The 16358-nt window shown below is 44.9% G+C and overlaps 1 protein-coding gene across 4 annotated transcripts in view; it reads right to left on the reverse strand.

Moving 5' to 3' along the window:
* Window positions 1-16358, reverse strand: part of FGD4 (FYVE, RhoGEF and PH domain containing 4) — a 163208-nt gene that overhangs the window by 76152 nt on the left and 70698 nt on the right. Inside the window, exon 1 of one of the 4 annotated variants that reach the window (XM_064155768.1) lies at window positions 1445-1658. The exons of the other annotated variants lie outside the window; for them this stretch is intronic. Within the exon in view, the coding sequence (XP_064011838.1) occupies window positions 1445-1460 (16 nt within the window). The 5' untranslated portion in view covers window positions 1461-1658. Of the gene's footprint in view, window positions 1-1444; window positions 1659-16358 lie in introns of those variants that run through there. 4 annotated transcript variants of the gene reach the window in all.

Consider the following 16358-nt stretch of genomic DNA (forward strand, 5'->3'; position numbering starts at 1 on the left):
GAACCTATGTCACCTTAAGGCATGCACAAAAATACACATACTTCACACATTTGATCTCTTAAAAAAGCAATGAGGATATATCTGGCATCCAGGCTGCCACTGTCACATTACAGTCCACTGCAGGCCTCTGCAAACTGAAATAATGCAAAGGAAGCCAAAGGGGAAGAGAGACTATGAGTTGTAATACCAAAAATAAGAGTTAGAGCACTAGACTGAGCTTCCCGAAAATACAACTCTAAAGAGCTAGAGCAGTGAGTTTCCTTCATCCACATGCAGATTGTTCTCAGGATACAGCAGAATGATACATAAAGTGGGAGGAAAGGTACAATACCCATCCTCTTGGTTGATTGTTCAAAGCTAGATGGAGAATGCCAGTTCCAGACTCGCTCGTAAAGCAGGTAAGGAGCCAAGAGAATTATTTTACAACAAGTATTCTTTGTTCTCAGGGGGAAAAAAAAATCACATGCCCACAAGAACTGAAATCAGAAGAGCTGGGGTACAGCTGGGGTAGCATGCACCTACACCAAGCTTTTCTTGCAAATCTCCAATTCACTCAGTGACTCCCTTCCCTTTATTAAGTTTCAGAGAGCTTTCCAGAGGGAGACCACCATTGTGAATCTAAATTTCCATGCATCCATTTCATCTATCCCTTTGGGGAAAGCTTAATTCGGAGTATTTACTGTCTTACATTAAGCTGTTATGGTTGAGTAAGTCTTTCAATTTAACTTAGCCTATGCTGAGCTTTTCTCAGAACCCTAAAATGCTTTCACTTAAAAAGTAGAGCAGCATTTTCAACAGCAGGATTAGAAAGTCAGTTAAAATTATATTTGCAATGGAAAAAAACCCCAAACCCAAACCTTTCACTGGATGGTGCAAATAAATGAAAATCATCTTTAATTCTGCACACCAATTCTGTATATTAAATGCAACATAAGCATCCATTAGGTTATTGCAACATTAGATCATTGCCGAGTATGGGTCAGAAGTGCACAGCTGCTTCCTCCAACAACGAGAGATATCATTCGTAGAGCAAATCCTTACTTATGAAAGGGTCCTACAGAAACCTTGCAGCTATAAACAGAGCTGGATGTAGCTGGCAGATAAGACAGGAAGAGAAATCACTTATAAAACATCACAAAACTGATCTGCTTTGAAGAAAAGTCTCAAGCTGATGAAAGCGGCAACCAAGCAAGCCAAAAGTAGCAGAGTTCTCGGCGTAGCAGATGTCAGAAAAGCTGTTAAAGAGACTTGCAAGCTCATTTACTGAGAATAGGAAGAGAAAGCCACCAGAGCATTCCAGCTGTATTGCATCACAAGACAGCTGGATCTTCACCGGTTTCTGTGCTTCAAAGGCGAAAGTTTAACTCCTGATGTCTCTGAACACAAATACGTCCCGAGGCTGGAGGAGACTGAAGTTTAACAGAAGCATCCCGTGCAGTCTTACCTGCTTCAGAAGACATTGGCTTTAAATATAATCCAGTACCACTGCACGAGGAATTGATTTCACAACAGCAATAAGCCTATGACAAGCTCATGTATATCCTCTTTACAAGACCTCTAAGTAGCCAGAAAGGACTTTTCACCAGATGCTCAGTAGACGCTGACAGTTTGCATGCTGAGTCTTTCAATTACATTATGCTCCTCCTCCCTGAAGGCAAGCCTGCTTTGAGAGGAAAAATGTAAGCACACAAACCAGTCAGCTCAGAGAAGAGAGGGAAGTCTGTTCACTATTAAAGAGGAAAAACAAAGAAATCAGCTTATGTAACCTACAAACTACTGGGGAAAGGAGGAGAAGGAGGAGGGACTATTGTAGGTTGTTTTGCCTAATGCCTCGGCTACTACAAACACTTAGTCACTGCTAATTGCATCGCTTTTTGAAAGCAAAGCAGTATCAAAGTTAAAGGACAAGTCTCTGGTTGGTACTGAGCTCTCCCCTTACGGTGCACAACGCTGACTTCTAACAATCTCTCACGGCACAATTTGCATTTACATTAATACCTAGAACGAAGCAAATACAACCTGTAGGATACTGGGAACAGCGACCAAAAAAAAAAAGCCTCTATTAAAGAGTTGTCATGAAAACATTAGCTTGTTTGGCATAGGTTAAAATATACCAGAGTCATTTTAAATACTGTTTTTAATAGGATGGAAGGCAAAGATTAACTTCTGAATTGTGAAAAGTGACCGCTTTTTAAAAGCAAAAGAAAAAGATGAACTGAAAAGGAGAAGTTACTGCAAGTAACTTTCTTTTGTTGTTCACAACTCTCACACCATGTGATCCCCAGCTGGCACTCTTTCATCCCAGCAGGAGGAAAAGAAATCCAGCCCTGTCACTTTGGATAATGTGGATCAGAATAAAGCAGCCAACTTGTCATTCGCTGCAGCTGAGGTCACCTTTAATCACTGTGTTGGTCCAAACCACAGCCTCCTACAGCCGTTCTAAGTCCTCCCATTCAATGCTATGCAGAAGCAGAGTGCTGCAGAGCTGCTTTGAAGGACAAAGTATCTCGTGTTACAGGGAATACACTTGCAAAACAATCCGTTGTTATGAATATCTGCTTCTCACAGAGGACAGCCCTCTGGAGTATGCCAGTGGATTATTTCCTTTCTATTACAGATGTCAGACAGAGGGGGGATTGCCAAAAAAATATGAAAAACAACTATTTTCCCTCCCATTACCTCAATATTTTGGTGTATTTTTTCTTCTCGAGAAGAGCAGATGCAGGTTGCATGCATCTGGCTTTGAAATCTGAATGGAACTCATTTTTAGCACTTGGGCCAATATTTGCATGTGTTCTTGTTTGAAGCATTTACTTTTAAACTGCTGGACTAGGAAGTTGCATTTCCCTATCTTTGATACTCCTAGCAAAGTAACCCTGGGCTCCTTAAAGACACATACACATTTTATTCACTTGGGCCATCAACACATCATTAAGCCAAAAAATAACAGCAGCTGAGTTTCAGAACTAAACCAAGAGAACTCCATGGAAATAGATTACATATCTATTTTGAAGTTCACCTCCAACAATTCAAACTTTTGGCTTCCACATGAAATATCCACCATCTAGAAATTTCCAGGACTAAAAGCCATTTGATTTGTTTGTTTGTTTGAGTTCTCCTCCTGGCTCTCGCTAGATGCTTCAGTGGAAAGGGAGAAGGAAACTCTAATTACCTAATCCAGTCATTCTGATTCTGGCCTGTTAGAAAGCAGTTTAAGTAATAGGGCCTTAAAGCTTCACATTCTTTCCTGCAAGAAATAGCTTTAAATATAATCTGTCTTGATAGATTTTTGCATATAAATGTGTGATCTCTATCTGAAAGTTACTGAGGCTAACTGAGGCTAACTGATGCTAACTGATGCTAACTGATGCTAACTGATGCTAACTGATGCTAACTGATGCTAACTGATGCTAACTGATGCTAACTGATGCTAACTGATGCTAACTGAGGGTGATTTTCAATCAAGTTTCCACATTCCACATTGCTTGCCCAGGGAGGTTGTGGCTGCTCCCTCCCTGGAGGTGTTCAAGTCCAGGTTGGATGAGGCCTTGAGCAATCTGTTCTAGTGGGAGGTGGCCCTGCCTATGGCAGGGGGTTGGAACTGGATGATCCTTGAGGTCCCTTCCAACCTAAACCATCTTCTGAATCTAAGCACAAAAGAACACCTCCCCTTCCCAGAAAACCCTTTGCAGAGAGTGTGTTTTTTCTGCTGTTTCTCATCTGAAGCAAACCATTTTCCCCACCAGGGTGGTTTGTCCACTTGCCAGCATGGCTCGGTCTCAGCCTCTCTTCAGCCTGATGTACTCTTCCTAACCCAGGAAAAACGCTGATAATGTCTGTCACACAAGTATGTGACAGATTACAAATTCAGATGAGATCAATAATTAAGTTTTCAGTTAAGCAGCACAGTAGGTTGGAAAACTGCAAGACAAATAGTTACAAAGCTATCTGGTTGATTCCATGTGTTTAAAGGTCGTTTGGATGTGGTGCTTGGGGATATGGTTTGGGTGAACTTTGTAGAGTAGGGACAGATGGGCAGAGTCCAATGGGATGGGGTTCAATAGCTCCAAGTGCAGGGTGCTGCACTTTGGCCACAACAACCCCATGCAGAGATACAGGCTGGGGTCGGAGTGGCTGGAGAGCAGCCAGACAGAGAGGGATCTGGGGGTGCTGATTGATACCTGCCTGAACATGAGCCAGCAGTGTGCCCAGGTGGCCAAGAGAGCCAGTGGCATCCTGGCCTGCATCAGGAATGGTGTGGCCAGCAGGAGCAGGGAGGTCATTCTGCCCCTGTACTCTGCACTGCTTAGACCACACCTTGAGTGCTGTGTTCAGTTCTGGGCCCCCCAGTTTAGGAGGGACATTGAGATGCTTGAGCGTGTCCAGAGAAGGGCAACGAGGCTGGGGAGAGGCCTTGAGCACAGCCCTACGAGGAGAGGCTGAGGGAGCTGGGATTGGTTAGCCTGGAGAAGAGGAGGCTCAGGGGAGACCTTATTGCTGTCTACAACTACCTGAGGGGTGGTTGTGGCCAGGAGGAGGTTGCTCTCTTCTCTCAGGTGGCCAGCACCAGAACAAGAGGACACAGCCTCAGGCTGTGCCAGGGGAGATTTAGGCTGGAGGTGAGGAGAAAGTTCTTCACTGAGAGTCATTGGACACTGGAATGGGCTGCCTGGGGAGGTGGTGGAGTCGCCGTCCCTGGAGCTGTTCAAGGCAAGGTTGGACGTGGCACTTGGTGCCATGGTCTGGCCTTGAGCTCTGTGGTAAAGGGTTGGACTTGATGATCTGTGAGGTCTCTTCCAACCCTGATGATACTGTGATACTGTGACTTGGTGATCCTGAGGGGCTTTTCCAACCAGAATGTTTCTGTGATTTCTGTCAAAGTAATATAAGAATCAACTAGCTCTGAGCAGCAGCTACCTAAGTGCTAGTTAATGAGCACTGTAAGCAAAGATAAGAGAAAGGGTCACACAAGGAAAAGTGGGGGCCAGAGACAGGAAATCATCCCTCTTCGGGGAAAACTTCTATAATAACTGCTGCAAACTTTGTAACATGACACGTGTGGGAGGGATGACATTTTTGTGCTCTCCCTCTGTTCAAGGCAGAGAACAGGCAAGAGATCAGAGCTCTGACTGCAGCTGGTCAGATGGTCCAGGCTGGACTATACAAGGCTAACAAATCCCAGCTCGACAACAGCCCACAAAGAGTTCCTGTGGCCCCACTAGCCCTTTGGAGAGAGAAGTAATTGTACCTATGTATAGGAAACAGTGGATTTTAGTTCATTTCTAGAAGGAGCAACATTAAAACAGGTATAAAGCTACTAAATCACATCTTTGAACCACATGCTTAGCATCTTGTTTTAAAAAGGTAGAAGATTAATTATGTTATCACTACTTCATTACCTAGCAGATAAGGAGATTTGGGAGAGATTAAAACAGAGACATCTCATTAACCTATTACCCTGGTTCCACATTGGTGCAAAACATAAACTTTGCTTACTCTGAGAAGAGAAATACATAAACTGCACAATGCAGTTATATTGGCAAGAATGAGATGAAAAAATTCAACAAGAGGTGCAGCTATGCCTTTCATGCCACTAGAACATCCCAACAAATTTTTCTTTCATCAAGAAATAGAATTAATTTTAATAAATTTCTCTTAAAAGCAGATGAAGGGGTGTAGAAAACAAGTAGTTCAATAAAACATTCCAATTAGTGAGTATTTGTAATACTAAAATGAATAGCTGCTGTCATGTAGTGTCAATAAAATAACTACAGGAACTAAAACCATCATGTCCTGAGGTTTGCATGGCAGACTAGTTCTATGAAATCAAGTGAAAATTATTGGCTCATATATGATTTTGTTATTCATAGAATCAACATCCAAGATCATCCACTCCAACCTATCACCCAGCCCTAGCCAATCAACCAGACCATGGCACTGAGTGCCTCATCCAGGCTTTGCTTCAACATCTCCAGGGACGGTGCCTCCACCACCTCCCTAGCAGCCCATTCCAATGTCAATCACTCTCTCTGGCAACAACTTCCTCCTAACATCCAGCCTAGACCTCCCCTGGCACAACTTCACACTGTGTCCCCTTGTTCTGTTGCTGCTTGCCTGGGAGGAGACCAACCCCACCTGGCTACAGCCTCCCTTCAGGTAGTTGTAGACAGCAATGAGGTCATCCCTGAGCCTCCTCTTCTCCAGGCTAAACAACCCCAGCTCCCTCAGCCTCTCCTCACAGGGTTTGTGCTCCAGGCCTCTCACCAGCTTTGTCACCCTTCTCTCACAATAAATACAGAGCACTTTCCAAACTAACCATCACAGTCTTTCTCTCAGTAGTTTCCCTGTTTTGCCGCTAAGAGGATTCAAACTACATACCTAACTCATTTGAATACTTGGAATGGGATGAAGCTGGAGATGAGAAGGAAGTCACACGAGAATTGTTAAGAAACCTGGAAAGCTTGAGTGTTACAGAGGTACAGGGCCAGCATGCCACAATGACACCCTCCCCCCAAAACCAAGTTAGCTTACATGACAGTGAATTACAGCCCAGCATTCAGTATGTTTGTCTCAATTGGGCTCCCCCTTACTACAGACTCACCTCAAAGCATTTAAAGAGGTTTGCTAAGGATGCTGCATCAAGACATGACAAGAAGTTTCTGCAAGCCAGTGATGGAGGGAGATACTTGGCTCACCCAAAGCATCAGCAAGTCATGAGTCATCCTAGCACAGAATGCAGCATGAGGGCCTCTGAATTTCAATGTATTGGTGCTTTGAGCTGAAGGCACCCTCCAACTTCCCCCCCCCCCCAATCCCCCCCGGGAGAGATCTTTAGATAAGTCAATGAGTCCAGGAGAAGTGTAAAACCACAACAAATTAAATGGCACATTTTACAGGGCTCCCCTAAAAACAGTATGGTTGACTCCTACTGTCACACACTCCCTTCTCCTTTGCACCCCAGTGCTCCAAACACACAGCAGTTTGATCCCGGGCAAGACTGAAAGCTTGCTTTATTCTTGGCCTAAAATAGTTTCTGAATTGCTATTAAAAGCCTCTCTTAGAAGCCTAGTAGTAGTCTGCAGAGGAGTTTCACTTGACTCCCATCTACTTTTAGGACAAGGGGATTAGCTAACAACACACCACATAGCCTTGTCCCAGAGCGACCTCCATTTCTGTCAGACCATCCATGTGCTGCCCTTTTCATGGCTCTTGGGATAGCCTAAAAAATCAGTAACCAATGATTTCATGCAGATGTATATAAACAATATCTTAATTTAAAAAAATAAGCCACAAGACCTGAAAGCAGAGACTTTGCTAACTACTGTAGCTGTGAACAGATAATTCCGTAACAAGATCCAAGAAAATTAGTCTGAAAATTCACCTACACATAACAAAGGACACTCTGAAGCTGGAGATAGGCAGAAATGTATACTGGTCTAGGTCAAAGTTTTGGAGAGAGCTGCAGTGTCCCAGACATGCTAAACAGAAGGCAACCATCTGCCCTTCCTACCTGCACCTTCTTGCTGCACTGAAGCAACGAGTGGCTGGAAAGCAGCCAGGAGGAAAGGGACCTGGGGGTACTGGTAGATAGTAGCTGAACATGAGCCAGCAGTGTGCCCAGGTGGCCAAGAGAGTCAGTGGCATCCTGGCCTGCATCAAGAACAGTGTGGCCAGTAGGATGAGGGAGGTTATTCTGCCCCTGTACTCAACACTGGTCAGGACACACCATGAGTCCTGTGTCCAGTTCTGGGCTCCTCAATTCAAGAGAGATGTTGAGGTGCTGGAACGTGCCCAGAGAAGGGCAACAAAGCTGGTGAGGGGCCTGGAACACAAACCCTATGAGGAGAAGAGGCTGAGGGAGCTGGGGGTGTTTAGCCTAGAGAAGAAGAGGTTCAGGGCAGACCTCATTGCTGTCTACAACTACCTGAAGGGACACTGTAGCCAGGTAGGGGGTGGCCTCTTCTGCCAGGCAAGCAGCAATAAAACAAGGGGACAGAGTCTGGAGTTGTGCCAGGGAAAGTCTAGGCTGGATGTTAGGAGGAAGTTGTTGCCAGAGAGAGTGATTGGCATTGGAATGGGCTGCCCAGGGAGGTGGTGAAGGCACCGTCCCTGGAGGTGTTCAAGCAAAGCCTGGATGAGGCACTTAGTGCCATGGTGTAGTTGACTGGCTAGGACTGGGGAATAGGTTGGACTGGATGATCTTGGAGGTCTCTTCCAACCTGCTTGATTCTATGATTCTAATGACTATTCTCTTCTTTCTTTTTGAGCACTGTGCAAGAGGTCAAGCAATGTGTGCTACTGGTGCTTTGTGTCTTCTTCTCCTTGTAACTAAGGGCTCTGATCACTGTGGGTGGATGGTAAAACCACAGAGACAAAACATGACAAAGTAAATGGCTTAAAAAGCTAGAAACAAGGGAAACTACTGCATAGGTCTTCAGGAATTTACCCTCTCTGACGAGAAAAATGAAATGAAGTCCCCAAGGGCCTTTGTTAGAGTTGCATTTCAATTTAGTGTTTCTACTACCACAATGAACAGATCCCACTCCCATCATTCCCCCTTGCAGCTAACAGCACAGCCCTGCCTCACAAAAATGTCCAGTGCAACCTATCAGGGAAAGTAAACTGCTTTTTCCCAGGTGAGCAAGCTGAATCCTTGTTTTGTACAACAGGACAAACCATGGCTCAGCATAGAGGAAAGGACCACGACAGCTCTTCTCAGTACTAGGCTGTTACATCAACCCAGCTCCAACATCTCAGCCAGGAACAGCCTTGGAGGTCAGCCTAAGGACTGTAGATTTTAACAGTGACTGAATACAATAGATATGAAGAATTGACAAGGACCATGGCTACATGAAGGATGAAACCCACATCTGGTCACCCAATATCCTCAAGGCAAGAGAGTCCATGTGCAGCCCATGAGCTTCTTTATGCCAAGCCAGTAGCTGTCTTCTGGCAAAGCTACATTCTGCTCTCACTCCTTGCCTTAGTTCTCATCTGACAGGGTAGCAAGCCCATTCAGCTCACTAAAATCTGCTAGGAACTGATTCAGTTTCTTTTGGATTGTTTTGTTGAATTAGCAGCCTGAGGTATCCCATGGGGTCAGATAAACATCAGTGTCAACATAAGGAGAAAAAGTAGGAGGGCAGAATAAACTCCTTCCAGGAAGCAAATCTAGTTATTTATTGTCTTGTTGATGTGCATCCTTCAAGTTTTGCCACACAGGGATTAATAAACAGCTGTAAGATAACTCCCTATTTGCAGGTATATAATAATAATTAAAAAATCTAGATTAAGCAAATGAGCTACAGAAACGTTAACCCGCCTGAACATGAGCCAGCAGTGTGCCCAGGTGGCCAAGAGAGCCAGTGGCATCCTGGCCTGCATCAGGAATGGTGTGGCCAGCAGGAGCAGGGAGGTCATTCTGCCCCTGTACTCTGCACTGGTTAGACCACACCTTGAGTCCTGTGTTCAGTTCTGGGCCCCCCAGTTTAGGAGGGACATTGAGATGCTTGAGTGTGTCCAGAGAAGGGCAACGAGGCTGGGGAGAGGCCTTGAGCACAGCCCTAGGAGGAGAGGCTGAGGGAGCTGGGATTGGTTAGCCTGGAGAAGAGGAGGCTCAGGGGTGACCTTATTGCTGTCTACAACTACCTGAGGGGTGGTTGTGGCCAGGAGGAGGTTGCTCTCTTCTCTCAGGTGGCCAGCACCAGAACGAGAGGACACAGCCTCAAGCTATGCCAGGGGAGATTTAGGCTGGAGGTGAGGAGAAAGTTCTTCACTGAGAGAGTCATTGGACACTGGAATGGGCTGCCCGGGGAGGTGGTGGAGTCGCCGTCCCTGGAGCTGTTCAAGGCAAGGTTGGACGTGGCACTTGGTGCCATGGTCTGGCCTTGAGCTCTGTGGTAAAGGGTTGGACTTGATGATCTGTGAGGTCTCTTCCAACCTTGGTGATACTGTGAAACAAGTGACCACTAGGAAACATCCACACAGAAATGGGCCAGGCAGAGAAGTTTAAGAATGGGTATTCAGGACTGCTGCAATAAGGTAAAGGGAAAATAGCACCTTAGAAGAAAGGGTAACTGGTCCCTAACAAGGCCAGAAATTCTATGATAAACTTGTTTCTGTTTAGGCTGCAGATCCAGAGTTTGTTGAAAGGACACTTAGCCTGGAATCAAAAACTCTTCCATCACACCCTTCCCTAGCTCTCCTGTTCCATATGCAAGGAGATTTAAGCCAAGTGATCTCAAGGCAGCTGTGATGAACAGCTACCATGCTGTAATTAGAAAGCAAACAGCAGCCTTTTTCCACTCTGTTTTTCTTTTCTTCCATCTCAGCTGTATTATGTGCCCCAAAGGAAAAGCCTTTGGCTGCACAAAATCACAAAGGACACAATGAAAGTTCTTAGAGTAAAGCCTGCCTTTTGGTCTTATATTCATATAGCATTTGTCACTGCAGCATCTTGCTGTCTGCTATTTAGTCTGAGCACAGAAGAACAATGTAAAACTCTCTGAACAAACAATGAAATGGTTGCAATTCTACAAAATGCAAGAACTATATTCAAGATCAGTGAGTGCCATGTCACTGGCTTCTGTTCCATTAGTGTCTGCAGAAGGAGCACTTTTGCTATAGCAACTGTATGCTTTACATCACCGAAAGCCTTATCAAGTCTCCTCTTGAAAAATACAGCTTAGCAGCTATTTTTTAGACCTCCTTTCATAGAGTCACAGAATGGTTCTTGTGTTTAGAGCATTGGAACACAACAGCCCTAAGTTCTCCCCTGGAGGTGTTCAAGAAAAGCCTGGATGAGGCATTTAGTGCCATGGTCCAGTTGCCTGGCTAGGGCTGGGTGCTAGGTTGGAGTGGATGGTCTTGGAGGTCTCTTCCAACCTGGTCGATTCTATGATTCCTCCAGACTGTTCTCAAGCTACTCCTCTCCCAGTCTGTATTTGTGCTTGAAATTGCCCCAACCCAGGTGTAGGTCCTTGCACTTGACATTGTTGAGCTTTATAAGGTTGTCAGCTTGTCAACCACACCACACAACTTGGTGTCATCCACAAACTTGCAGATGGTGCAATGCCACTCTCCATACTGCTGACAAAGATGTTAAATAGCACTGGTCCCAGTACTGAACCCTGAGGGATGCCACTTGTCACTCTTCTCCCTGTGCTGAGCCCTGAGGGATGCCACTTGTCACTCTTCTCCCTTTGGACATTGAGCTATTGACTGCAACTCTTTGAGTGTGCCCACCCAGCCAATTCCCTATCCAGCAAGTGCTCCATCCTGTAAGTCCATGTTTTTCCAATTTGGTGACCAGGATGTAAAGTGGAGCAATGTCAAATGCTTTACACAAGTCCAAGCAGATGACATCAGTGGCTCAAATAAATATTTAAGTAAATAGAGAGAATGCTTCATGTTATTATTCAGGGAAGAGGAAATCACTATTTATAGTGCTATTCATTGTATTACACAAACAACATTGGCAAATAACTGCCAAATATCAACTCTCTGGCCTTGCAGCTCTGCTTTTTCTCATGCTGTCTTCATTGCTTTCTCCTTCCCATGCCTTCTCTCTTGAGAAGGATGCTTCTTCAGGGCTCCTGCCTCCCCCACAGCTGCTGCTGCTTCTTCCCCACTGACAGTATTGACTCTGAAGATGACATTCTTGTTTGCCACTGCACTCTACCACCAGTCAGGAGATGCAGCTAGACAAGCAGAGACAGGTGGTGCTAGACCAAGAGAGCAGCTATATTGTCTCACCAACTGAGGACTCTGTTCTAGTTACTACAGAAACACATAACCTTCCTTAAGGCACTCTGTGCTTCATCCAGGCTTTTCTTGAGCATCCAGGAACGGTGCCTGCACCACCTCCCTGGGCAGCCCATTCCAATGCCAATCACTCTCTCTGCCAACAACTTCCTCCTAACATCCAGCCTAGACCTCCCCTGGCACAGCTTGAGACTGGGTCCCCTCGTTCTGTTGCTGGTTGTCTGAGAGAAGAGACCAACCCCACCTGGCTACAACCTCCCTTCAGATAGTTGTAGACAGCAATGAGGTTCCCCCTGAGCCTTCTCTTCTCCAAGCTAAACACCCCCAGCTCCCTCAGCCTCTTCTGCTCATAGGGTTTGTGTTCCAGGCCCCTCACCAGCTTTGTTGCCCTTCTCTGGATATGTTCCACTACCCCAACATCTCTCTTGAATTGAGGAGCCCAGAACTGGACACAGCACTCAAGGTGTGGCCTGACCAGTGTTGAGTACAGGGGCAGAATAACCTCCCTTGTTCTGCTGGCCACACTGTTTCTGATCCAGGCCAGGATGCCATTGGCTCTCTTGGCCACCTGGGCACACTGCTGGCTCATCTTCAGCTACTTTCTCCCAGCACCCCCAGGTCCCTTTCTTCCTGGCTGCTCTCCAGCCACTCTGCCACTCTGTCCCCAGCCTGTAGTGCTGCTTGGGGTTGTTGTGGCCAAAGTATAGAACCCTGCACTTGGCCTTGCTCAGTCTCATCCCACTGGCCTCTGCCCACCCATCCAGCCTGTCAAGGTCCCTCTGCAGGGGTCTCCTACCTTCCAACAGATCAACACCTGCTCCCATCTTGGTGTCATCTGCAAACTTACTGATGATGGACAGAAGGCAGCAAATGCACTATGACCTCTCTATCAATCCCCATGGCTTGCAACATCAATTGTTTAGGGACCACCCATGTCAGCAGTTGCATTTGTGCACCCTACCATATTGTACCAGCTCCTGGAAGACATACTCACAGCAAATCTGGTTAGTTTTTTTCCTGAATTCCAATCATATTTCTTGTGCAGGATACATGACAGCATTCTTGTTTAGCCTGGAGAAGAGGAGGCTCAGGGGTGACCTTATTGCTGTCTACAACTACCTGAAGGGTGGTTGTGGCCAGGAGGAGGTTGCTCTCTTCTCTCAGGTGGCCAGCACCAGAACAAGAGGACACAGCCTCAGGCTGCACCAGGGGAGATTTAGGCTGGAGGTGAGGAGAAAGTTCTTCCCTGAGAGAGTCATTGGACACTGGAATGGGCTGCCCGGGGAGGTGGTGGAGTCGCCGTCCCTGGGGCTGTTCAAGGCAAGGTTGGACGTGGCACTTGGTGCCATGGTCTAGCCTTGAGCTCTGTGAGGTCTCTTCCAACCCTGATGATACTGTGATAGGCATTTTCCATCTTCCCTACCTTCAACCTGCCCTGCTCTTGACTGTGACTCTGTGCTTCCTGGGAAACAGGAACTTGATGACACATCTGCCCTCCCCCTTAAAACTTTTCTCCATCTTCCCTATCACATTATAAAAAGCATCAGATCAACTTTCTCCAGAACACATCAGTTCCTGTAACTCATACAACCATTCAGTTTAGCTCCCCTTCACAGAAAGGGACATCTTTCACTAGGTCAGGTCTCAGAGCAAACAATGTGCTGTTTGTGACTATCTCCTTCTGCCACAAATATAGAAACAGCTTTATTCTCCTGTCTTTGTCCTGTTAAGGCTTTTAATGCAAGACTTCTAGGAGAGTGACAAATCATGACCTTCTATATAGAGCTTTCTTCTCACCTGCCCTTAATACATAGTAATGCTTTTTTTCTCAGGATAACCAGTCTTGCTTAAGTGTCCAGAGAAAAGTGATCAAAAGGAATTCCTCAAATCAATTTCCCTCTCAAAAAAAAACCCCAAAACAACCCAAACCAAAAACAAAAACCAACAACCCAACACCAAACAAACCAAAGGTAAGTAATGAGAATGTAGAGAGAACATCTAAGTGGTTTTCAGCTTTCGGTGAAGTAAAGACGCAAGATAAGAGATGATTGTGACACTTTACATAGTGAAGTTGTGCTGAGAGTTAGAGACAGCTTCCACAAAGACCACATCAGCACTAATAAAACTATTAATTCCCTTTAAATTATTGCTATCCATACCTCAGTGTGATAGTTTGGGTGTTACCTAGCCCCTCCACACTTAAAAAAATCAAATCACCCAGACTAGACTCAGCCAGCTCTGGAAATTGAATGAAGCTTATTATTTACAGCTTAGCACAATATACAAGCAGATATTTACAGTATATACTGAAATACACAAGGTCAAAGGTAATACAGAAACACAACAGTCCTCCCAGAAACCTGAGTCCCCAAGAGGGGCTCTCAACCACCCTTCCACCTTCTCCCACCCCTCTCAACCTTACCCCAGTCCTAAGGAATAATAGAGATTCGGCCAGGGGGGTTAGGAAGCAAAGTGGACTAATCAGAGAGATGGCAGAGAGGTTAGAGAGATGCAGCTTGTAGCTCCTCAGCAGAAGGAGCACCTTATCCATGTCTTGATTCTTGTTCTTATGCATCTCAGCAAGCCTATGAGTGAAGTAGACATCACCATTGTTTTCCTATCACAGCCTGTAACCTAGTCCTTCTCACTGTCACAGGCTGTTTACCACTGGTAAAAGGAGGTAATAAGGGATGGGGAAAAAAGCCGAACATAAGCAAGTTCCAATCCAATCCGTTTATTGCACCCCAAACATGGGTTTACACAATTTCTATCAGAAGACTACATAATAAGATTACTATATCCAACATCTCACCAAAACATTCTAGCTAGCTTCCAACTAGCACACCCAGATCTCATCAGCCAGACAGTAACAACTTTTCATCATTTATGTTCACACAAAAGCAATCAACAAGCTTTTGCCCACAGTTCTTTTACTACCATCTATGAACTCTGAAGACCTAGAATCAGAGAAGATGCCAGCTGTAAAACAGACACAGTCAAGTTTCATTTTCTTATGGAAAGAGATTCTAAAAGGAGAAAGAAGAAAGTGAAGGAGAAAGTTCTTCACTGAGAGAGTCATTGGACACTGGAATGCGCTGCCCGGGGAGGTGGTGGAGTCGCCGTCCCTGGAGCTGTTCAAGGCAAGATTGGACGTGGCACTTGGTGCCATGGTCTAGCCTTGAGCTCTGTGGTAAAGGGTTGGACTTGATGATCTGTGAGGTCTCTTCCAACCCTGATACTGTAAAACCCTACCCGATTTTGTGCTGAAGTGGATTAAAGCAGTTTCAGCAATCAACAAAGAAAATCCTAATCCATCAAAACATGATGGATAGAGCACAGGATCAAAAACGTGCCAGTAGATTGTGACAGATTGAGCAGCTTTTCCCTTACACTCTGATTGTGTCCTGTGTGTTGTTTTGCACTGCAAATGTCTAGTATCAGGTTGCTTGAATATCACGCCTACGTTAGCTTTGTGGATCACTCACACAAGCTGAGGACATTCTGTAGAGGGCACACAGAGAAAAATCTCCTCAGCTACCAACTAAAGTTTTGCTTCTGTGTTAAGCAGCAAGCAAAAAGTATCGTAGAGTTTTCAGCAGTAGGAAATATTTGGAATACTCTCAGCCAAACCAGAGGAATAGCCTCATTAAGGCAAGTAACAACAGATACAAGACAAGTCTGGAGAATGCAAGTCAATTGTTTAGAAATATTATACTTCACCTTTAATAAATTCAGATTTCTAAGCACATACAAAGAAAATAATAATGCAAGCAGTAATTATCCTGCTATGGCAAGAAAAACCAGGCCACAGCCTGTAGATCAAATGCTGAAATGGGAAAAAGACTGTGAGCAAGGTACTTTAATTACATTGTTCTAGACTAAGTTTCTAAAAAGAGAGGATTCACCATAAATAACAAGTTGCAGGAAGACAAGAGTGGGGTGGCAACACTGCCAACTTCACTAAGTGTGAACCCTGCTCACATAACTAACTGGCAAATAATTCATCAGAATCATAGAATCACAGAATCAACCAGGTTGGAAGAGACCTCCAAGATCATCGAGTCCAGCCTATCACCCAGCCCTAGCCAGTCAACTAGACCATGGCACTGAGTGAATCAGATTTTAACTGTTGCATTTCAACTCTTGGCTAAAGCTTTCATTCCATTCCTAAGCCTTCCATTTTACTTTGGTTTATAGCAGCTATCATTAAGAGTTCTTTTGCAGCAGCTTCCACAGTTAAAACTGTGACAGATATCTTGACAAGGGACAAAAAAACATTTGCTAGTTGCATTACAGTGGGTGGTCAAGTCATAACAGCAACATAAGGCTTCAAGCAATAGCATGAACAAGTGCTACTGAAGAGCACAGGCATCAGAATTAGTCATGGAAACTGCCTTGGCTCATATAACTGCCAGAAATGAAGAGTTGCACAGGATCTTCAAAGCAATGCAACAGATAATCTTATATAACCTATGAACCCTTTTGATATGTTAGAAATCTAAACAACAGGTATAATTGACCACATTGAATGCAAATAAAACTATCATCAAATACTTTATTCCAGAGAACAGATTTCAAACTAACTGTAATTACTG

This window comes from Pogoniulus pusillus, chromosome 15, assembly GCF_015220805.1.
Source record: "Pogoniulus pusillus isolate bPogPus1 chromosome 15, bPogPus1.pri, whole genome shotgun sequence".
Classification (NCBI taxonomy): domain Eukaryota; kingdom Metazoa; phylum Chordata; class Aves; order Piciformes; family Lybiidae; genus Pogoniulus; species Pogoniulus pusillus.